Source organism: Sorex araneus, chromosome 4, assembly GCF_027595985.1.
Source record: "Sorex araneus isolate mSorAra2 chromosome 4, mSorAra2.pri, whole genome shotgun sequence".
In the NCBI taxonomy this organism is placed as follows: domain Eukaryota; kingdom Metazoa; phylum Chordata; class Mammalia; order Eulipotyphla; family Soricidae; genus Sorex; species Sorex araneus.
This window is the reverse complement of record NC_073305.1, coordinates 142,869,289-142,893,178: the sequence shown is the minus strand read 5'-3', so window position 1 is coordinate 142,893,178 and position 23,890 is coordinate 142,869,289. Positions and strand designations below refer to the sequence as shown.

The 23,890-nt window shown below is 37.0% G+C and overlaps 1 protein-coding gene across 2 annotated transcripts; it reads left to right on the top strand.

Moving 5' to 3' along the window:
• Positions 1-451: 451 nt before the first annotated feature.
• Positions 452-23,246, top strand: ZUP1 (zinc finger containing ubiquitin peptidase 1). Of its 2 annotated transcripts, none has more exons than XM_004614005.2 (10): positions 452-644; positions 2,348-2,920; positions 7,393-7,503; positions 9,109-9,230; positions 13,030-13,198; positions 15,975-16,163; positions 16,839-17,004; positions 19,217-19,368; positions 20,286-20,506; positions 22,807-23,246. In XM_004614005.2, exons 2-10 carry the CDS (start codon positions 2,362-2,364, stop codon positions 22,852-22,854), a joined length of 1,737 nt encoding a protein of 578 aa, XP_004614062.2. In that variant the 5' UTR covers positions 452-644; positions 2,348-2,361; the 3' UTR covers positions 22,855-23,246. The 2 variants fall into 2 exon arrangements, with proteins under 2 accessions (XP_004614062.2, XP_054993121.1); XM_055137146.1 differs by lacking the exon at positions 452-644 and adding an exon at positions 652-912.
• Positions 23,247-23,890: the final 644 nt, after the last annotated feature.

Sequence of the window (23,890 nt, the reverse complement as noted above, 5' to 3'; positions counted from 1 at the left end):
ACATTTGCCATGATCATCATATTTAATTATTAATTACTTAATCTCTGCGTCACTATAATACAAGCTTAAAATGGACTGGATTTTGTGCACTTGGATTACTGCCGCAGCCCAATTCCAAGCCTTTTTAATAGATCCTCATGAAATATTTGTTCAAGACCCCCAGTCTTCATCTGCATAACTTGGAGTTTGGCACATGGCATTATTAGCCCTTAACTAGTAACAGAACCGAACACTACTCAGCCAAACCACGACAATGAGGATTGTGAAGTACAATAACGCAATAACGTCCGGAAAAAAAATCTTCCCGAAAATGCTGCATCTAGTTCTTCTCTCCAAGGAAAGCCAGAGTCGGAACCCAGAACAATGACTACGACTCCCAGAATGCAAAGCGAGCCCGGCTGGCGTGGCGTGGTGCATTGTGGGAGTTCTTCCTTTCCGGGAAACTGGGAAAGCGCGTTTTGATTGTGATGCTGGAGACTGGTGTTTCTTTTAAGCGCTGACAGTTCGCTTTAAGCCTTTCGGGCCGGGAAAGGTGCTGGATCCCACGCACGTCTTTACCTGCCCGCTTGCTAGACGGCGGTGTAGGCGAGACGGAAGAGGACACCAAACCTGGAGTGGCGGCGCCGGGGTCATCGACTGAGTCGGTAGGAACTGACGGGCCAACCCCTCGGCCCAGGCGGAAAACTTTCATCCAGATGGTGTCTGGGCGGGTTTTGTAGCCTGGCTCGGGTCGTGGGCTCGGAACTTGGAGCGGTTCTTATTGTATCCAGGCTTTTTCTGCTTTCCTCACCGCACCCACACCCGCCCCTGCGTTTGTCGTGGATCTCAAATCTCTGGCCCCATTGTTCTTACCAACATACTTGGAAATCCAATCGCGTCCTTCCGGGTGTCCCACCAGGGTTAAAAAGGAAAGTAAGAAAAATTTTACACTGACTCGGGAGGGTGGGGGTGTGGGGGAGGGGTGTGTGTGTGTGTGTGTGTGTAGGGAGGAGGTGAGGGGCCGCTGAAAAAATTGTCTTATGAAAATTCTTATGAAAATTTTCTGTAAAGATGGAAGGACAAATAGAACTGTGTAAGGAGACTTTGTGAAGCTAAATATATTTCATGGTGGAATAGTGGCTTTTTTCCTTTTCCCGCTTTCGTACAGTCAGTTGAATCATGGTTTGGGGTGGTTGTGGCAGTGATTGCTTATTAAGAATTATTTTATTAGCAACATCGCCTGTTTGGGGGCGATAGTCTGTATTTTATTATTGCATAAAGCACAAATGAGACTTACAATTCGCTTGAAGGACATCAACTCAAAAGAGGTGAAACGCCTTATTTAGGTGTATAATACACAATTTTATAATCCGGTTCTCTGGATTCTGTTTTAATCAAGAGCTGTTAAAAGCTGACTCAGAAATCAGTCAGGGGTTCTCCAGTGCTAACTTAGCTTTAATTCTTTAGGTCGAGAGTTCAGATTCCATAACCTGACTGGTTATCAGTTCTGCTTCTACCAGTTTGTCTGTTGGTGACAAATCTGAGCTGGTTTTCCCCCAGTTTATACTTGGTTTTTCACCAAGTGGAATATATAAAGCCTTTAAGTGTGAAGCACTTGCATTAAGATGTGTTTCTTTACGTTGTTAGCAGTTTTACAATCTGGATTTGGGGTCAGTGAGATATTCTAGGGCGTAGGGCACTTGCCTAGCATGTGGCTGAGCTGTTCCATCCCAGGCACAGCTGGTCTTGAGAACACCCTGAGTGGAGTCGGAGCAGAGGCAGCAGTCAGCCCTAAGAACAGCCAGCCAGGTGTAGGCCCCAAACAAAGTAATAATTAGAAGAATAATTATTTTAAGTCTGTGTTTAGTAGATTGGATCTCTTTTTCATCTTGCTTGATTTATGTAATCTCGGCAGTTGAGAAATTATTTTGTTTTATTTTGGTTTTGGCCACTCCTGGCAGTGGTGGGGCTGTTCTCACTCTGGTTCTCAGAAGCAATGGGTGTTTTACAGGGTGCTGCATGGCTGAAACCTGTGTACAGTGCATGAATTCAGCCCGTTGGCTGCACTCAGGGATCACTCCTTATGGACGGGGGATCATATGTAGTGTCAGGTATTGAACCCGCTGGACTATTCCTGCAGTCCTTGAAATAAGTTTTGACTATTTCAAGAATTGCCTTCATTAGTGATGTATTATGATTTACCCATAAGCTTCTAGGTTTGAGAAAAAGTTAAGTAAACTGAAGTCTTGTTCATCCAAATAATTCAGTGTGAAATAACAAATGTTATGTCCCAAGTAATGTTATAAAATGCATTTCATTGTTCTTTAACTCTTACTTTCCAGTAATAGCATTGTGTTTTCTTTTCTAGCTACTTGATGTGCCATGTTTTCTTGTGATATATGTGGTGAAACAGTAACCTCAGAACCAGACATAAAAACTCACCTCCTAATTGCTCACATGGAAAATGAAGTTACATGTCCATTTTGCAAATTATCAGGTGTAAATTATGAAGAAATGTGTTTTCATATTGAAACTGCTCATTTTGAACAAAATGAACTAGAAAGAAACTATGAGGCGATCAGTCCAGTGCAGTATGGAACATCAGATAACAAGGATGGCACCCTACACTGCAGAACAGAAGTTAATTCAAGTAGTCATTCAGCTTGTGCATCTAATTATGCAAAACTTTCAGCTCAAATCTTGCCCAAGGATGGTACTTTAAAGCATACAGCCGTTCATTCTGAAAACATAAATGAATCTAGGAACTTACCAAAATGTAAGGAAAAACAGTGTGACTTATCCGAAAGAAAAGGATCAGTCTATGGAACAATGTATAGTCCTCCCGAATGTCCATTCTGTGGAAAAATAGAAGATTGCAGTAAAGATATGGAAACTCATGTGAAAACAAGTCATGCAGATCTATTAGACACTTCGTTAGAAGGTAAAGTTTTCATTTTATAAATGATTTAGTCTGAGTTTTTAATATGTAGTGACCTGTAAATTGGTTTGTGACTCATATTATTTCTAAACTGTTGTTCACCTTCCTTATTCAAATATGAAATTGTCATAGTAGAAAAGAATTTTGATGTTAAGATAATATTTCTGCTATATTCAAAGTAATTTTAGCACCTTTGGGAAGAGAAATAGGTTTATTATAGATTCAAGAGGGTATTTTTTTACTCACCAGGCCAATTGCATTCTCCTTTTCTGAGTTCTAGTTTGATTCCATTATTATTAACAAAAAAATGCACTGTGTGATTTCAGTTATTTGAATCTTGTTGAACTTTGTTTTATGGCCCAAAGTGCAATATGTGAATGATATATCCTGTTATATTTTCTATGAAATAAATTCTAGTGAAATAAATAATTTCCATGAAATAAATTAAGATCTAGTATTCTATATTTGTCAGTTAGGTCATACTCTGGTGGTGCTCAGATCTGTATTTTTGATGACTTCCTGTTTAACAGTTATATCATTTTTTGAGAGGTAATTGCTGAATTCCTTTATAGTTGATCATTTTTTCTTTTCAGCTTGATTCATTCATATATTTTGATGTTCTTTTGTTGGAATATACCAACAAGAATTGGATATCTTATTTTTTGAGTGTTAAGATTTTTTTAGCATGTTTTGGATACAATCTTTCACACCTAAGTACTTTTTAAATTTCTATTCTGTAGCTTGGCTTTTCATTCTCTAAATAGTGTATCTCACAGAGCAGATAGATGGTTAATTTTAATGTTAATTTACCTTATTTCATAGCTATAAATTTGTGCTTTTTGTTTATTTATTTTTTTTTTGAGGGAGGGGACACTCCCAGCATTGTTCAGGGCTTTTTTTGTGTCTGTGCTATGACCTCTCCTGGTGTTGCTTGGGAAATCCTATGTGGAACCAGGGATTGAATCAAGAGTTGGTAACATGCAAGGCAAGCGCCTTAACCCGTGGACTGTCTTTCCAACCCCAATGATGCTTTTGGTATTTCTTCTAAAAACTTTTCCCCAAATTCTGTAAGACAATTTATATTGTCTTATAGAAATTTTATACTTTACAGTTTTATAATAATTCTTTGCTAGAGTTACTTATCACAAAAGGTGCAGATTGTCTAGGTTCATTTAATAAACTTTGATTTTTAGCCCAGTTTCAAGTTTAAAACAGAAAAAGTACTTAGTACCTAAGTTTGCTAGTGTCTTAGTAGCCACACAAATCTCCTCCGTGAAGTTATAGGAGGAGATTTGTGTGGCTACTGAGTAGCTTAACTGATTGTTAATATGTTAATTAATATGTTAATTTGTTAATATGTAATATGTTAATATGTTAATTAACAATCAGTTAAGCTACTCAGACACATCATTACTCAAAGTCTTTGGCTTATTTTAGTGTTCTTTACTGGTGTTGTAGTTTTATAGATTTTAATATATGAAATGACTTGTATCCACCATTGAAGTATTAGAATAATTTCACTGCTCTTAGTATCCATTGTGATGTTACTAGCTGTCTCTCCCTCTAAATTTTGGCAACCACTGATTGTTTTACCATCTCCATACTTTTGCCATTCCAAAAATGTCATGTAGAAATGGTACAGAACATAGCTTTTTCATACTGGTCTATTTTTCTTTGTAAGATAAATAGTAAGATGTATTTAAAATTCCTTCATGTATTTTTTATGGCTTGGTAGTTTATTTCTTGTAGCACTAAGTAATATTCCTTTGAACAGACTGGTCAGTAACTGAGAGTCGTCTAGGTTAGTAACTGCAAAACCAGAATTCCAGGTTTGGGTAGTTAATAACAACACTGCTTTAAATATTAATATACATGTTTTCCTGTGGAAAGAAGTTTCCAGTTTCTCCGTATAAATGGCAAGACAAGTGATAACTTCATCCTATGCTAATAGTATTTTTAATTTTGTAAAATGCTAGATTACTCCAAAGTAGCTGTACCATTTTGCATTCCTGCCAGTAGTGAATGAGAGTTTTTGCTTCACATCTTTAAAGTATCTTTAATAACATGTGATACTGTCAGTGTTGCTGATTTGGGCCATTCTGTTATTTGTGTAGTATCTCATTTTAATTAAATAATATATCATGTTGGACATTTGCGTATGCATACTTTCTCCATACTTAGACTTTTCTTTTCTTTCTGTGAAGTTGGAAGGATCTCCCAAGCAGTTCTCAGTAAGTGTTAAGGAAGGAAGAGGACCCCCACCTGTGAGGCCAGTGGCCTGTGGTTCAGTGCAAGACCTTTGGGACACATTGTATTCCTTTAGATTTTACAATGCTGCTTGACTCTGTGGTGCTAGGGATACCTGGGCCATCCATGTAGGTACTAGGGTTCTCCTGGACCACATCAGGGAGCACCCAGTGATACTTGGTGGATTGTGTGGTGCCAGGAATCTAACTGGGAAAGGCTCACACATACTACTGTAACTATCTCTTAACCCCAACATACTTTTACTTTTAATCCATGTATATTTATATTTAAAGTGGATTTCTTATAAAGAGCATATAGGCAGCTCTTGTGTTTTTAATTCTTTCTGATTGTCTTTTCATGGGTGTATTTTGACTGTTGAAGTTTAAAATGATGGTTGCTGCATTTGGATTAGTTAGCTACCATATGTGTAGCTGCTTTTATTTGTTGATCCTGTTTCTATCCTCTTTTTATCTTTTGCAGTTTAAATTGAACATTTTATATGTCTGTTTCTCTTCATTGAGAAAAATTAATAATTGCAGTCTTTGGACCTGTGTTTGGTTACACAAGAATGGATCTGGGGCCAGGAATTTTTTAAATTTTTTTTTTTAATTTTTAAATGGAATCACTGTAAGATACAGTTATAAAGTTGTTCATGGTTAGATTTCAGTCATATCATGTTCCAACACCCGTCCTGTCCCTTCACCATTGAATACATTTCTCACCAGCAGTGTTCCATTTTTCTCCTGCTCCCCACCCCTGCCTCTCTATGGCAGGCATTTTTCTCTTTCTGTCTCTGTTTCTCTCTCCCCCACTCACTTCCTTCCCCACTATTTAGGCATTGCGCTTTGCAATACAGATACTGAAGGGTTATCATGTATATTCCTTTACCTACTTTCAACACTCAGTTCTTGTCCAGAGTGATCATTTCCAACTGTTATTGTCATACTAACTGTTACTGTCGTACTGGTCCCTTCTCTATCCTAACTGCCATTTTTTATCAAGAGCCTGTTTTAATCTTATTTCTATGTGTGGAAGTGCTTTCCCTATTTCACAACAGTATATATACTCTTTCAGCTGGGTTCTGGTAGCTGCCTTGTGTATTCCTAGGGGAAGGGGTAAAGTTCTTCATCTTGAAACACAACACACAGGTGTGCAGGGAGCAGTCTTGTATCAACTGTTGTGAGGAGCCAAACTGACATCCCCGAGCAGTCAGTTTATTACCAGCCAGCTTCTCTATAGTGTTGGCCTTTCTCAGAGGATTCACTTCCTACCTTATATAAAGACTTGGCTAGTGTGCCAGATTCTTGTTCCCCTAATGGTTTCCATTTCCTCATATGTAATTTCCTCCACTAAAAGATTTGCAGACCTTTCCCAGGGCATTGGACCCTCTCAGTGTGTTTTGTGACTCAGATTTTAGTGCTCAATTGTTAAGGTATTTTCTCTCATGATCTCAGTGAAGCAGTGTCCTGATTGCTTTGTGTGCCTGTTACAGTCTCCATTTTCAAACCAGTTCTTTTTTTTTTTTTTTTTTTTTTGGTTTTTGGGTCACACCTGGCAATGCACAGGGGTTACTTCTGGCTCTGCACTCAGGGATTACTCCTGGCGGTGCTCAGGGGACCATATGGGATGCTGGGAATCGAACCCAGGTCGGCCGGCCGTGTGCAAGACAAACACCCTACCCGCTGTGCTATCACTCCAGCCCCTCAAACCAGTTCTTAATGTGTAAATTTTTCTCAGTCCTCTCACTCTACATATGCACAGCTGGGTCCTTCCGTGCCTAATATCAACTAGATGTTGGTCTCAGAGTCCTGAAGTGCAACTGAGTGTAGCCATTTAATCTCCTGCCTCCCAAACAGGCAGTAAGATTGCAGTTCTAAGCCTCAGGATTGAATGTGTTCTTTGCTTTATCCTAATTTGCAGGGTGGTGCTGAGATATTAACCCCGTGCAAGTCCATGTCTAGACAGGCCTCTGCTTGCTGTTTTGATTTTTCTTAAACTTTTCTTGATTTGTCTGCAGATCTGAATACTTCTATTAATGTTTTGTTTTATTAAATTCTAAGTGAGGTTTCTGCTTACACTCAGTATTGGTCTTGACACTAGTAGTAAAAGGTAGGTAGATCAAGCTCTGAAGAATTTTTTTTAAAAAAATTAATAAAGTTGGTAGATAATTGGATAAAAACATAAAAGAGTGAATAGTAAAATTAATTTGAACTGTCTCTCAAAAACAGAGTGTGACCAGCCACTATATGACTGCCCTATGTGCGGACTCCTCTGTACAAATTACCGAATTCTCCAGGAACATGTGGATTTGCATTTAGAAGAAAGCAGCTTTGGTCAAGGTATGTTTACAAATTCTGAATAAAATTATCTGTTTCAGGTTTATAGGATACATAAAATTTTTTGGATGTGACTACAGGGGCAAAAAACTGACTTAAGATATGTCCCTTTAAAGCATTCTAATCTAGTTTTAACTTTTACAAATGATGTTTCACAAAAAAGCTGAGTTTTTAATTTATGAAACCAGCAACTGACCCCAGGTCATATCTCAGAGCACCAGTGTTCAGAACTGTTTTATTTATAAATTAAGGCCATTTCTTCAACAGCTAAAAATAATAATAATATAGTACCTCACTATCAGAAATTGTTTTTGAATGAGACTTCCACAGACTTTTTAAAAGAATCGGAATGTATAATTTTAAAATCTTCCAAGTATGTTTCTGCCTGCTTACTCCAACTTTGATTCTTACAGGTTTTATAAGTGACTAGAATAAAAGGTTTCCTTTTCTCACCTGTTTTCAGCAGTGCAGTGAGAGGCTAGAGGGATCACTCAAAAGGTCCCTCCTGTTGAGCACTGTTGAGTGTTGTCCTCATGGTCTTCAAGCACCATTGGGAGTAGCCCTCAAGACTCCTGAGCATTGCTAAGAATGCACCTATTTTAGAATGTCTGTTATTAAAGAATCATCTTGGAATTATCCATTTTTAAGTTTCCCAATTCCACTCAAATAAAATACTAAGAACCTCTTAAGTAAAAAACTATCCAAGTTTTTTCTACTAGATTTCCACTTTCTTTATATTAATGCAGGTTCTTCATTGTCTAGTATCAGTGATCCTAGCTCCAGTCATGGGCTTGTGGACAGCATTCCTGTCACTTAGCATGATCTCAAGATAAGAATTACTGATAGATGGAATAGTTAGTCTTCTGCTCTGGGAGGTTCTCTTTAAATATTGTGGGAAAATGACACTTCCAAGATCAGTATCTTATCACTTTTCTGACGATGGTGTAGACTTTGGTTGTATAAATAATTCTGAAAGCCTATAATGGGTAATGGAGAAGGAGAACGTGATATATCACTGTAGAAAGCCCCAGAAATACACTAAAAAGCAATTAGGAATTGTATATCTCTAACATTGTAAGTAGGGACCAAATGTGATATAAAAGACTGAGAGGTCTGAAAGGATAGAACTAATAAAATCATTAAACAGGAATGAGAATGAGACAAGCTGCTGTTTAGAAGTCACTAATGCATTTACATGACACTGAGTAGAGAGGAAAGAGGGTGAGATACTGCAGTTGTAATATTTAGAGCCAGATTATAAAACACCTGTGCTTTGCAAGTATATAGCTTAGGTTCTATTATTTTCTCCCCTCCACATGTATTTCTCTTAAAACCAATTTGCTTTAGTTGTGTCAATAAAGAAAAGGGTGTTACTTAATTTCTCCAGGGTCTGGGTTCCCTTATCTCAACTTGATTTGGTTGTTGAAAATTGAATTAGGTTAATTATTGAGAAATGCTTTTCAGAGCTTTAATGCTCTGTGAATGTTAGTGATAGAAACATAGATTATAGCCCTTGCAGAAGTTCTAAGTTGAACTAAGTTTGTGGTCAGTGTTGCTCTAATATGAGTTATGAATAAATGACAAAATAACAACATTGACTCCAAATAGGCACGAATAGAGTCCCATGTTCAAGTGATCTGCAGTTGGCTCACCAACTTCAAGAAGAAGAAGACAGGAAAAGGAGATCTGAAGAATCACGACAAGAAATGGAAGAATTTCAGAAGTTGCAAGTAAGAGAGTAAAAATATAATTTCAATTTGGTAAAGCTACTTCAGCAATATAAATTTTTGCTCCTCTTAATATACAAAATAATATATGTGTGTTCTTTCTTTTTTTTTTAGTGTTTTACCGCCATTATTCATAAGGGTTCACTCTGGTTTTGTAGAATAAGCATTTCTGTATATCTCAAAAATTGATACAACCCCGAGAAAAAATTCCTTATTGACTTTATTAGAGATGAAGAAAGAGAGGAAAGAGTGCCTGCTTGTATAATCTCTAGTTGGCTCTGGAAAACCCTGTTGGCTCTCCCTCTTGCTGCCAGGGTTCAGTGGGCTCAGGCCGCTCCCTGTCCCCAGGCGGCCCGTGTCATTGGCGGCTAAGGAGGAAACAAGGGCCAGGCTGGTTGATGATCAGTTGCCATTTATTCCATTCTCCCCATGTGCCTGTTCCAGTCTCACTTCGTTTCCCATTCTAGTCTCACACTGCTCCTCATTCTTATATGCTCCTGTTTCTCCCGCTCATCTCTCTGTGCTCCCTTTTGGAACTGCGTCTCTCGTCTCTCCAGGCGCCTGCTCCTACATTCTTCCCCTGCATTCTTCTCTCTCTGCCCCCCTTGCTAGTCTTTCTGTGCTCCATCTTGCTGCCCTGGTCTCTCTCTCCTCTCTCTCCAACTCCCTGTATTGGGGTAGTCACCACACACCCTTTGGCAGCAAAATCAGCATATCAAAAGCCCTTCTTTTTCTCAAGAGTAAATGCCACTTAGAGGTGTTTCTGCTCTCCTTAGTCCAATAACTTAATCAACACCTTAAATCTTAATTGTACTTCTTAATATTAGTTATTTTGTATGTACACATAAGAGATACATTGAGGCTTGTAGGGTGACTCCCTGGAACATCTTGGCACAGACTCAAACTCCAGTGCTCAGGCTGGATTAAACATTCCTAACTCTAGCAGGGTCTGAATCTAGTTATTGCTTTTTGGACCATGACAGTATTTGTCCATGACCATGCTCTTAACTTACAGTTAAGTGTTATGTACTTTGGCAGGCCCATTTCGATGCCAGGGTAGCACATAGCTCACAGCTTGCGCTGGGTCCATCCAGTCCCTCATCAGGACTCTGCATTGGAGGTGCTAGGAAGTAAGGGCAACTGAGGCTTAGGTCCAGAGAACAGATGCCCTGAAGGTAATATTATCTGGAGTCAATTAACTCCCATGTTACAAAAACACAGCATTAACTGTCTTCTTGTGCCCATACAAAAAAGACATTGCTCTGATTTAACTATGCAAAGGACTTAAGAGAAAAACAATATTTACAAGCCAACAGAGCATAAAGAAAGAAAGAAAGATAAACACAGAGGATTGGGAGCACTGTGATGAGAGTATCCCAATAAACCTAAGCTCCCTGTGGCAAGATGGAAAGGAAAACCAATGTTAATCCTACACCTGCTAATTTAATTTGCTCAAATTCAGATGATATTGCACAACAAAGTTTGGATTTAAACTTATGTAAAGTTTGTGTGGAAAATTAGAAAATCGGCCCAAAATTTTAGGGTATGAATATGAAGAAAAATAGAATTAACTTTTCCTGTCTGAGTCTTAAATTCTTTAGTGATTGAGGTTCAAGCATTTACAAATATATACATATATTTTTTAAATTTTAAATTATAAGTCCACAATATTTGGTTACATTTAACATTCAAACACCAATCCCACCACCTTATACCTTCCCACCACCAAATTTTGGATGTTTCCATCCCGAGCCCCAATCCCTGTCCCAAAACACAACTGAGCCTGGTGCGGAGTCTGGTGGCATGGTTATGGGGGCCTCATGTTATACTCCCTTCAGGGAGAAGCAGCTGTGTGATTTGGATGGTGGCTGATGACAAGATTTTCTGGCGCTGGCAGGAGGTGACTTATGGGTGTGACCCCTGGGTTGCCAGAGACTGGGGGAAATGGGCAGAGAATCTCCACTCCCAGTCCCTTTGAGCCCAGAGTCCAAGGTTGCAAAGTTCTGCATTACCTGGGTTCCATGCGTGAGACTTCACTCATGTGTGGGGCTCGGCCTGAGTGTGTGGGGAGCGACCTTGAGTGTGGCAGCCTTTGGGTACGGGAGGTTGACCGCCAGGGCTGGGTCCGTTGGGGCAGGGAGGGCTCTCACCCGTGCCCTGAGTGAAGCAGCTTGCCAATGAAGTAGCCTGCCACGGAGTCTGATGGCATAGCTATGGGGGCCTCATGTTATGCTTCCTTCTGGGAGAAGCAGCCATGTGATTGCCAAAAAAATATATTTTTAATGGAAAATGCTCTTTGATAAGTTTTGAGACTTCTGTATATATTACATGGGTATTTATTGAACTATACTTAACATTCTTTTGGAGGGAGGGGAGGGGTTGGGTCACACCCATATGTGTTCAAGGCTTGTCTCTTGAACTCTTGTCTCTGCTCAGAGATCATTCTCTGGCAGTGGTTTGGGGACCATATGCGATAATGAAGATTGAACAAGGGTTGGTTATATGCAAGCCAAGTACCTTTTACCCTTTACCATCTGTCTCTCTCTCCTATATTGTTTTAATGCATTAAATTTTGTTTTAGTTTAAGAATCACTATAATGTGCTCAGGGGACATTGAAGTGCCAGAGACTGAACTTTAGCTCCCTGTAAGCTCAGCCCATTGAAATATGTCTCTAACCTGCATTTAAATATTTTATAGATTATATGGTGTTATTTACTGGCCTGGGTTTGATTCCTCCATCCTCTCGGAGAGCCTGGCAAGCTACAGAGAGTATCTGCCCACCTGGCAGAGCCTGGCAAGCTACCCGTGGTGTATTCGATATGCCAAAAACAGTAACAGTGGGGACATTACTGGTGCCTGCTTGTGCAAATCAATGAACAATGGGATGATAGTGCTACAAGTGCTATTTTCCATTCTGATTTACTATGGACTGTAGTATGCTAATAATGCTTATAAATTTTTTAGATAATTTTTTCTGTGTTAATAGGATAATGTATAAATAAATTTTTATGATTCTATACATTTGAAAGCAAATAAGAGGTTGGGAGATAGCTCAGGAATGCAGGAAGCCCCAAGTTCAATCCCCAACACTTCATGAGCCCTAAAGTACCTAGTGACCCACAAACAGCACAATCGAGGTGACCATGGTAGTTCCCCGTGTCTCTGAGAACAGCGTTGCATTGAGAATTTAAGCATTGAACCGTCCTACTTTGTTGTTGGCGTATCCTCCTGGGTCCCCAGAGCATGTTTTAGGAAAACCCCCTCCTCTCAAAAGAGTTGGGGAGGGGGAAAAAAAAAGTATGTTTGTATACTTCATAGTTTTCCCAGATTTATTTTTCCTTTCACTTTTTTTCTTTAGATACTTCACACAGGGGCATTATTCCTTGCAATACTCGTTGGAGTATCTAACTTGGCTGAATTTCTCATTGGTATCTCACTTATTTGCAAATTATTTTTTCACCAGGATTCAGAGGGGTAAAATAAATTGGATTTTCTTTGTTTTATGGAATTTTGAATGTTAGCAATACAAAAATATCCAAAATAATAGGGACATTGTTCTGTAACTTTCCAAATTAGTTGTTTAGATCTTAGAGAGCTAGTCTCTTACCAATGTTGGTATTTTTAGAAAAATACTATTTTTAAGGATCAAAGTATTTTTTCCATAAAATTCTTATAAAAAGTCTACAAACTAGAATACTTTTTCCAAATACTTTTTCTTAGAAATATGGTAAGTTTTCATACTTGTTGTATTTAAAGGACTTAAAAATGAAGTTATTTGTTATTTGTTTTTATGTTAAATAGAGGCAGTATGGCTTAGATCATTCAGGAGGATATAAACAACAGCAACTGCGAAATATGGAGCTAGAAGTAAATAGGGGGAGAATGCATCCATCTGAATTTCATAGAAGAAAAGCTGATATGATGGAATCGTTGGCGGTTGGTATTGATGATGGAAGAACAAAAACTTCTGGTGAGTACTTAAGTATCAAAAAATTTTAGTTGTAATAGTATGTTAGATAATAAAGTAACCATCAATACATATTTGACTTTTAGATAAGCATAAATTCACAGTTTAAGTTTTAGATGAGGTTGTTCAGAAACATTGAAATTCTTTTTCCAAATAATTCACTTTTGGATGGAGAGAGTATGGTGGGTAAGGCACGTGCCTTGCCTGTGGTCAATCCCCAGCATCACATGGCCTCTTGAGCTCCATCAGATGTGACCCAAAAACAAAAAAGTTAATCATTTTTATATTGTATTGATATATTTGATATTTTTAACAGAACCTTTAATATATTAGTTTTTATGTGAGCCACATATTAATTTTGTATTTCCAATAGCCATATTAGAAAAATGAAAAGAAACAAGTAAAGATAATTTTCGCGGGTGGTTTATGCCACATGTGGCAGTGTTACGGCATTCAAGGCCTCAGCCCCTCTATTATCTTTCTGGCCCTCTCAGTATTTATTTACTTATTTATGATGCCGGAGATCAAATGCAAAACCTTACTCATGCAGAGCAAGTGCTATCCCGATGAACTACATCGCTGACCCTGTATTTTCATTGTTTTTAATTTGGGGCCATGCCTAGTGGTGATAAAGTTTGGGGGTGACCATATTTGGTGCCTGGGACCAAACTCAGATAAGCTGCGTGCGAGGCGAGTACTTTATCTCTTGTACTATCTCTAGCCCCTCATTTTATATTTAAAATCCAAAATCATAGTAAGCCCAGAATAGAACTGAGTGGGTAGAACCCCCCACCCCCCAGAAAGAAGAGTTTGTAATTTGTATTAAATTGTGCATATGATGTGAATTCCAAATTTGATTGTAATCAAATTTCTGTCTCTCCTTTTATTATTAAGTACCTTGTTTAACCCTTCACCCATCTTTGAAATCACAAGTTTGTTTATTTTCTTTAAATATTTTACTTTGCTTTTCATACTGTGAATTTAAACCACATGGAATTTACTTTTCCCTGTGTGTCTTGTGTGTATTAGGAGAAGGGAGAGAGATTAGATAATTTTCCTTTGTTGATAATTAGCTCATATAGTAAGTACTTACTGCTTATTTTACTTTGTATCACTTAGCAAATCTATATGGCATATATTTGTAACATTACATATTCCATATCACATCTGTTTCTGAAGGCTGTCTTTGTATTTCTTCAGGGGTCTTCATGTAAAAATTTCTTTGTGAGATGGGATATCCCAGCAGATATGTCATATCACTGATTAGATCATACAGAGAAAAATATTTGAAATTTTTAGATCATCCTCTACTATATACTTATTTTTAAATTGCTATAAAGTTATATGTATATGATTATAAATAATTAAAGCATGTTTCCCTGTAAAGTACTTTCCTTAAGCTGTTTTGCAATATAGCAGCTTATAAAAATATTTGATTCCAGGGCAAATAATTTTTTTTTTTATTAATTGGAGTAGCTATCATTTAACAACAAATGCTTATTTTGGGAATTCATCTAATGAGATTTAGGTGCCACAGAATAGAAATCACTTTACTAAAAGAAAACTTTATGTTAAAGTGGTTTTTGTGGGGCCTCAGAGACAGTAGGCAGGGTGTTTGTTTTACACATGCCTGACTAGATTCAATCCCAGGTACCTCATGTGGTCCCCTAAGCACTGCCAGGAGTGATCCCTGAGCACTGCCAGGAGTGATCCCTGAGCACAGAGCCAGCAGTAAGCTCTGAGCAACTCTGGGTGTTCCTCTTACCCCTCTCTCCCTCCCAGAAAAGAAGTGTTTTGATACGATTACTAGGATAGTATTACCCAAACTCTGAGGTACCACGGTTAATAAGTATATCAGAGTGTATTAGGTTGTGCATTACCATCTTCTTTTTCTTGCCCATGGGTTAGGGGAGGGGATTCTCTTCAAAGTTTGTCCCAAATATTGATGTCTTCATCAGCCTATGAACTGAAGCCCACATTAAATTTCTGTGAATTCCTCAGACACACTTTTCATGCTCTAATATATAAATATATTAGAATATAGCAGAATATGAGTAGTTCCTGGTATGCGCATGCACACGCGTATACACACACACACACACAATTTTGAGAGTTTAGAAAAAGATCTTAGTATCTGTTCATTGGGTAGCATCTGTTCATTGGGGAATCTGTGAGGTTTCAAAATGTAAGGAGAAAATACACTGGGATGAGGAAAGAGTTTGTTATACCCTATCTGAATAATTAATGTTGTAGAATGAGCTATTCATTCTACAAATAAACAAGATATTGTGGGTCTGTGAAATTTTGAGAGATATTGATACATTTATCTTTATACTCTCAGCAGTTAGCTGTAAAAAGAGGTAAGTAATTACTGGAATTGAATGAAAACTCCATGGACAATATCATGTGCGATGTATTCAGTTGAGGCATTGCCAAGATTGTAGAAGAATGATTTGAAATAGAGTAAGTCAGAGGCCAGTTGGCTGTGGCTTCATATAGTATGAGTTAATGTTCCATGGGTAATAGGTAGCTGTTACAGTCTTTATAGGGAGCGAATTGATTGGAACTGAGCTTCAGACGGAGTGCTTTTTGAGCAGCATGTAAAATAACTATACAGAATAGTTAGAAGCAGTTCATGACCTAAGATTGTAGCAGCAAGAATGTAAAGAAGGTAGAATTAGGATTTTGTTGTAGAAATTGAGGGAGAGATTGCTGTTAGAAATACGTAGGAGCCTCAACAACAGCCCTCTAAGTCTTCTAAATCTCTTTTCTACTTTAGGAATTATTGAAGCTCTTTACAGGTATTATCAGAATGCTGCCACAGATGTGAGGCGTGTGTGGCTTTCTGCAGTGGTGGACCACTTTCATTCATCATTTGGTGACAAAGGCTGGGGTTGTGGTTACAGAAACTTCCAAATGCTGCTTTCATCATTACTACAAAATGATACTTATGCTGACTGCTTGAAAGGTACGTAAAATACAGTACTCTGAACATGTCATCTCATACTGTGCATATAATATGGAATGAATTAATAGCGGTTACAACTAGTAATTTTAACAAAGAAGTACTTTAATGGATCTTTACATTAGAAATATGGGGACTGGAGAGATAGTACAGCGGGTAAGGCATTTACACTGCACATAGCAGCCTTGGTTTAATTCTTCACAGCCTATATGGTCCTTAGCCCACCAAGAGTGAGCACAGAGTCAGGAGTAATTCCTGAGCACTACTGGGTATGAGTACCCCACCCCAACCCCCACCAACAAAAAATATCTTAATTCTGTTGGGAAAAAGAAAAAATCATATAGGAGATGCGAGGACTAGATCTTAAAATGTATATGTTTTTTGTGATGTGGGATAGCACTGTAGCACTGTAGTTCCTTTGTTCATAGATTTGCTTGAGCAGGCACCAGTAATGTCTCCATTGTGAGACTTGTTACTGCTTTTGGCATATCAAATATGCCACGGGTAGCTTGCCAGGCTCTGCCGTGTGGGCGGTATACTCTCGGTAGCTTGCCGGGATCTCTGAGACAGAGTAATCGAACCCAGGTTGGCCACATGCAAGGCAAACGCCCTACCAGCTTGCTATATATTCAATAATTTAGTAATTATCTTGCAATATATTTACTTTTATAATTTTAGGTATGTCAGTTCCTTGTATTCCCAAAATTCAGTCTATGATTGAAGATGCTTGGAAGGAAGGTTTTGACCCTCAGGGGGCTTGTCAACTTAATAACAAGTTACAGGGAACAAAAGCCTGGATTGGAGCATGTGAAGTATATACACTACTGACCTCCCTAAGGGTAAAGTATGTACCCTAAGAACCAAAGTTAATGTTATTGTCACATCTAGGAGGTGATTGTTTTCTTTTTGGTCTTAATTATTTTTATTTGGGTAAGTTGTGTTCATAATACCTAGATCCACCCTGGCAATACTCAGCCTGGTGGTTCAGTCCAGAACTTGAGCACTTGTGATCATGATGCTACGGCTAGAAGTACTCAGGGCCTTTGTGGTGTTAGGAACCAATTCTGGGCATTTGCGTATAAGCAGTGTACTCTACTCCTTTGAGTTATATCCTCATCCCTTAATTTTATTTTATCGAAGATATTTTATAAAATTATATGGCCCTGAAAGTCTCCTCATGAAAACCAGCAGCTCATTGCCTGTCATGTTCTATCTTCCTAAATCATGTTTCTCAAAGACAGCTGTCCTTTCATTGCTTTTAAATAATGTGCTTTCATGGTTTTTCTTAGATATTGCAGTTACATTCCTTTTATATCTCCCAACATTCACCCTCTGTCCTCCTAATTATGGTTTGATCTCAGGTTTTATTACAGGTAGTTTGTCTGTATGACTCATTGTTTACTTTCTTTCCTGGGATACTCTTTTTTTTAATTTTTCCTTTTTCCCTTTTCAGTCACATCTGGTGATGCACAGGGATTACTCCTGACTCTGCACTCCAGAATTACTCCTGACAGTGCTCTGGGAACCATATGGGATGCTGGGAATCAAATCCAGGTTGACCAAGTGTGAGGCAAATGCCCTACCTGCTGTGCTACAGCTCCAGCCCCAGGATATTCTTTTAAAAACTTCCTTTAACAGCCTTTTCTTTTATTGTTTGGCTGCTTCAATATCAATTTTGCCCCAAATGTTCCACTTAACATATAATTTTATTCCTGATCACGTCCCCTCTTAAAGCCATCTGCCTGAGATCATAACTCTGAAAATTTCACCTTCATCCCCCTCCACAGCTATAATTGTGTGGTATTTTCTTACAATTTTCCTGAGTTAGAACCTCCATTTTCCTTGACTTCGATGTCTTGTTCATTTTTTTAATATTTTTGTGTGTAAGTACTCCCTCTTTTAACTTCCTGTGAAAGTGTGCCAGTTTCTTAACTACTTTAATGATAGCTTGGGCAGCCTTGTTACTCCACATTTAAAATAAATTCTTACATCTTTCTTTAAATGGTTTTTTATGTTCTCTTAGACCTAATAGTGATGAAATTTTACTGTGCTGTGTAGACTTGGACTCATCCATCGAGTTGGAAATTTTCTTTCTTTTTCTTTTAAATCTGAAATTGTAAGGTATCAGATCTCATGATTGTGGGTAAGAGTGCTTACTTTCTACTGCCTGCAATTGATGCCCACTTCCTAACTTACTAGTACATGATTTAATTTGTAGAGTATTCAAACAGTAAATACTTCATAGATATTTAAGTTAAATAATAAAGTGTTTAGGATTCTGACCGACATGTTGAAAGAGCTCAACGATAAGTATATTTTAGAAATTTCCATCCTTCCATTATTTTTTTTCCTGGAACACTTACTAGTTGTAAGTGTTCTTCTTTGAACTTCACTGAACTTCTTTGAACTTATGAATTTATCGGTAATGTTTCATTTTTATCTTTGCTTTTGTTTTACTATCTAGGTTTCTATCAAATTTTTTTATACCTCCCTATCATTTTTTCTGCATCTTCTTCTCAGAGAACCTTAATTCAAATAGTAATATCCACCAGATTGTCTACTTGTTGATTTGTCTTTTTACTATATATCTGTTAGCCACATCTTTATCTAATATCAGTCAGCTGGCATTTTGGTTACTTCCCTATTTTTGCTGTTACAAATAATAATGTGGTAGGCACTGGGGGCAACTTCTAATATTAATTTTTTTTTGCATATTTAGATAGCTACAGCAGGTGGAGCATTTTCATTACTTGGAACTGACCTAGGTTCAATCCCTGGCAGCCCATATCGTCCCCTGAGCACAAGCAGGAGTAATCTCTGAGCACAGTTAGGAGTAAGCCTTAAGCACCATCGAGTATGGCCCCCAAATAATTTTTTTAAAATTCAAAATAAAAGTCAAGTGAGGTTCTCATTTATGATTTTCTTTCCTTATTGGAAAATAATGATGAACTAAAATTAATTCTAAACTAAGACTTTTTTTGCATTAGATAGGATAACTGCATGAATGAAAATATTCTTTAGAAGATTTTCTTATCTATTTTGTCAATTTTATATAGGTGCCGTATCATTGATTTTCACAAGTCAACGGGTCCTTTGGGCACACACCCTCGTTTATTTGAATGGATATTGAACTATTATTCTTCAGAGAGAGAAGGAACTCCAAAAGTAGTGTGTACATTCAAACCTCCTATCTATCTTCAGCATCAAGGTTGGTATAACTCACAGAAAATAAGTATAACTTTGTAAGACAAATTAGCTTTTGCTTTCAGAAAGATAATTCTGATGGTAGTTAGAAAGACACTAATTGTGACCATGTCTTTGATTTTCAGAACAGTGTTTGTCTTTCCAGTGCATTCCTAAATGAAGGGTGGCATCCTTGGCATGTTCAGGGCATTAGGTTCACTCTTCCTTTCTTGTTCACTCAATATCTTTTCCACATCTTTACCTGTATTTCACTATGGTGAGGCCATCCCTTGACCGCCTGTTTTGACATCTTACCTCGTTATCCCATCTCTCACTGTACCTATTTTCAGTCATTTAATTATGCTATTAAAAAGTCCATGAGAACAGGAATGTTGCTTTGTCTGCCTTGGTATTCCTAGTTGCCCATAATAGAGTTTGGAATCCGGAGAGTTGATAACTTTGTGTTGAGTGAACAGTACATAATTTCAGGCATAAAAAATAAAGGTTATTGATTTAGTTGTTTCAGTACATAAACTATAAAGCTTATAACCCTTAGGTTACTTTTTGTTATAACCATGAGAGCTTTTGCTCTATGCTAAGTAAATTTCATTTGAGTAAGAATGGTAAGTTGATAGGAAAGGAGCAGTAAAAAATCTGGCAGTATAAAAACAGTTGCCAGAAAAGTCTGGCAGTATAGTGAAGCCTTTTAGATAAGTAAAATTGTCCAAAAGAAGACTGAAGAGTATAATGTAGGATTTGTGTTTTAGGATTGAGAGAACTAAAATATTTAAGTGTCAGAGGGATTGACTAAACATACTTATTCTAAAAATACTTATTCACATGTACTTTATACAGAGGAAAAATAGAAATGACATTTATAGGAATAGTTTTACGTAAGTAGCAGACACATACGTATTCTTCTGGTACTTTATTTTTTGATAGGTCATAGTCGAACTGTTGTTGGAATTGAAGAGAGGAAAAACCGAACATTGTGTTTACTAATATTTGATCCTGGATGTCCTTCTCGAGAAATGCAGAAACTATTAAAGCCAGATATGGAGGCTAGCAGTATCAAGCAACTTCGGAAATTTGTGGGAAATTTAAAACATAAGCAATACCAAATAGTGGCAGTAGAGGGTGTTCTTTCTCCAGAGGAAAAAGTTGTAAGTAGCTAAATATCTGTTAAATAAATTGCAGACATTCTAAACTAAGGAATGTTGAAGTTTTTGTTAAAACTGGTGTTATTGTTTGTATCTTCCATTTTGTTCATTATGTTGTCAAGACATTTTGCTCCAGTATCTTTTAATTTCTATAATGGATATTATTAAATTTTGAATGTGGTACCTAGTTACTTTCAAATACTCATTTTCATAAATATATTTAATTTCATAATGCTATTGTCAGGAATATTGTGAAATGACAATATATAGGATGAAATCAAATTCAATCATGAGACTTGATTTATATTGTTCTTTTAAATTAATGTTTATTAAAATGTGACTCATGGTTCTTAAGACTTTCATGCTAGTGGGTTTATTAGATTTGCACAGTTCCATAATTAACTTTAGTATAGTTGCGCTTTTATTTTTGTAATTTGTGATGACGTAGTGTGTATTGTAGAAAAAAATTTAGATCTCTCTACTTGGCATGTGTAGTAGCAGACTATATCACTATATCACTGTCATCCCATTGCTCATCGATTTGCTTGAGTGGGCACCAGTAACGTCTTCATTGTGAGACTTGTTGTTACTGTTTTTGGCATACAGAATACGCCATGGCTAGCTTGCCAGGCTCTTCCATGCGGGCGAGATACTCTTGGTAACTTGCTGGGCTCCCTGAGAGGGGCGGAGGAATCGAACTTGGGTCGGTCGGCCGTGTTCAAGGCAAACGCCCTATATGTAGAAATTGCAAGATATTAAAGAAAGATGTGGAGATCGGAAAGATAATTCAGTTGGGAAGGTAGCTAACTCGGGTTCAATCCGTGACACCATTTATGGTCCGCAGGCCCCACCAAAAGTGATCCCTGAGCACCGAGCCAGGAGTAAGACATGAGCATTGCCAGGTGTGGCACAAAGAAAGGGAAAAAAAAGAAAGAAAAAAAATATAATGAACCTGTTGGTAGATTTCACATTGACTTGTTTCCCTGTAGGAGACAAGGGACTAAAGGATACTTAGAATACTAGGGTTGTGAGAGAATAGACTAAAATTGTTTGTCTCGTTACTTGGAAGGAAAAGGCAATATTTATAAGAGTTTCTTCAGTTTGATTATGACAAGGTGTTTTTTGCAAAGACTTCAATGCCAAATTTGTAGTACTAAAAGGTAGAGTGCTCAGGGGCTGGAGCAATAGCACATCAGATAGGGCATTTGCCTTGCACATGGCTGACCTGGGTTCAATTCCCAGCATCCCATATGGTTCCCGAGCACTGCCAGGAGTAATTCCTGAGTCCGTGATCCAGTAGTAACCCCTATGTATTGCTGGGTGTGACCCAAAAAGCAAAAAAGTAAAGGTAGAGTACTCAAGGTAGAGTGCTCAAGTGGTAAAGCATATCCCTAATCTATTCAAGATCGTGGGTTCAGCCCCCAACACTGCTGAGTATTAAAGCACCACCAGGAATGGATCCTAAAGAAAATAGTACTAAAATTGCATTTTATGCATCTTATTCTTAACTATAGCTAAATTAAAGTACCTTTTAATCATTTAAAAGTACGGAGACATTTATTCACCAACATGTCGTCAACTTTAGAGTCTGAATAGGGTTAAATGTTTTCAAGGAGGAGAGATCAGTTCTCAAAGAAAAAATGCTTCTAGTCTGGCCACTGTCTTATAATTACCTGATGGCTCTACTATAAATATATTTTGTGTGTTTATAATTTATGATGTTCTGTATGTGGAATATTTGTTTAGACAAAGGGATTTATTTTAGGAAAAAACCCAATTCCACTAAATAGTATTCATTTGACCTGTTATTTTTACATTCTGATCGATTATTGTTATACAGTATCAGTAGATTAATTTTCTTCATTTTGTAATTCAGTTTATTTTGTTTAACTTAATCTGATTCAATAAACCTGGATTGGAATAGCTCAAGTTGTAAAGAAAAGCATTAAAAAGATTAAATCTTGATGTGATTGTTTAAGGCCATAGTGAGGAAGATTGTTTTCTTCTAGGTTCATAATCCTCTCTTTACCTCTTCTCTCTAATTTTGAGCCATCGTTTTGCTTTTTTTGCTCATTATTTAATAGAAAGTTTCTTTTTTAAACTTATCTTTGGTTTAAGAGGAACTTTTCATTACTGTTATGGATCAGTTTTTAAATGTTTGTTTCTAGCATCCTAAATTTGAAGTTTGAATTTTTTTCAGAATTTTTATTATCTTGAAAAAAGTCTGTGTAATTTTATTAGAATTATAGTTGATACTGACTTCTGCTTGCAATTAATGAGATTTTTTTAATTTTCTTTCCAAGGCCAGAAGGCAGGCTTCTCAAGTCTTTACATCCGAGAAGATTCCTTGAAGAATCAGCATTTCAAGAATTATAGATTTTGTTTTCTAAACTCTGATTCAGTTTATTAAATATGTTTGAATTTTGAGTCACTTTATAATTTAATTTCTAAAATGTCAGTATTAGGCTCTTAATACCTGATTGTTCATTAATTGTTTCAATAAAATATTTGCATTATGGGTATTATATTTCTTTTTATTAAAGAGAATTTAATTTTATTTTGTTAATGCCTTGTTAAAATGATTATGGTTGTCTTTCATGTTTTATGTAAAAAGTTAACGTACCTTCACTACCATGAATGTACCCAAGACCCTTGATCCCTGCCTTTAGATGACTTGTACTCCACCTCTGCTTTTTGTTCATTTTCGATAATTATTCATTATCAAAATAAAGATTTGTATAATTGGTTACTACGGTTTTTAGTGTCTCATACTTTTAGTCGGTGAAATTTACCTAGTGAAAAAAAAATGACTATCTAATTTATATTTTTTTCCTGCTCAGAAAGGGCAAATAAGATGAGGCCAGTTTCACCAAAACACCTTTAAACTAATAATTATGCTTTTAATTGCATTTATTGAAAATAATCCTCCCAAAGACAGGATTTGTTAAGTGACAGAACCCAGTTATTTTGTGAAACAAGTTTTTATGATACTATGTTCTTCTCTATAAGCATATGTTCATAATTTTATCTTCTTTCAATGATTATTCCCAATATATTTATCATGGCATTCATTTTTTGCAAGTGTCAAACTACTGTGGCTTCTATAAATAATAAAATAATTTTTTCATTATAATCATTTCCGAGAAGAATTTTACAACTCCAACATATCACATTTATATAGTCAGTAAACTTTATTGCTAGAAACTCATATTTTCCTTTGAATTACAGCTTTAATTTGGATAGAATGGGTAGCTGATGTCATCAATTGATACACTTTCAACAAAATTGTTTTACCTATAACACTATTACTCTCTTACAGTATATTATCATTCATTATTATATTGATCATTTCATCACACATTTCTTACAAAAGAAATTCTTTGAGGA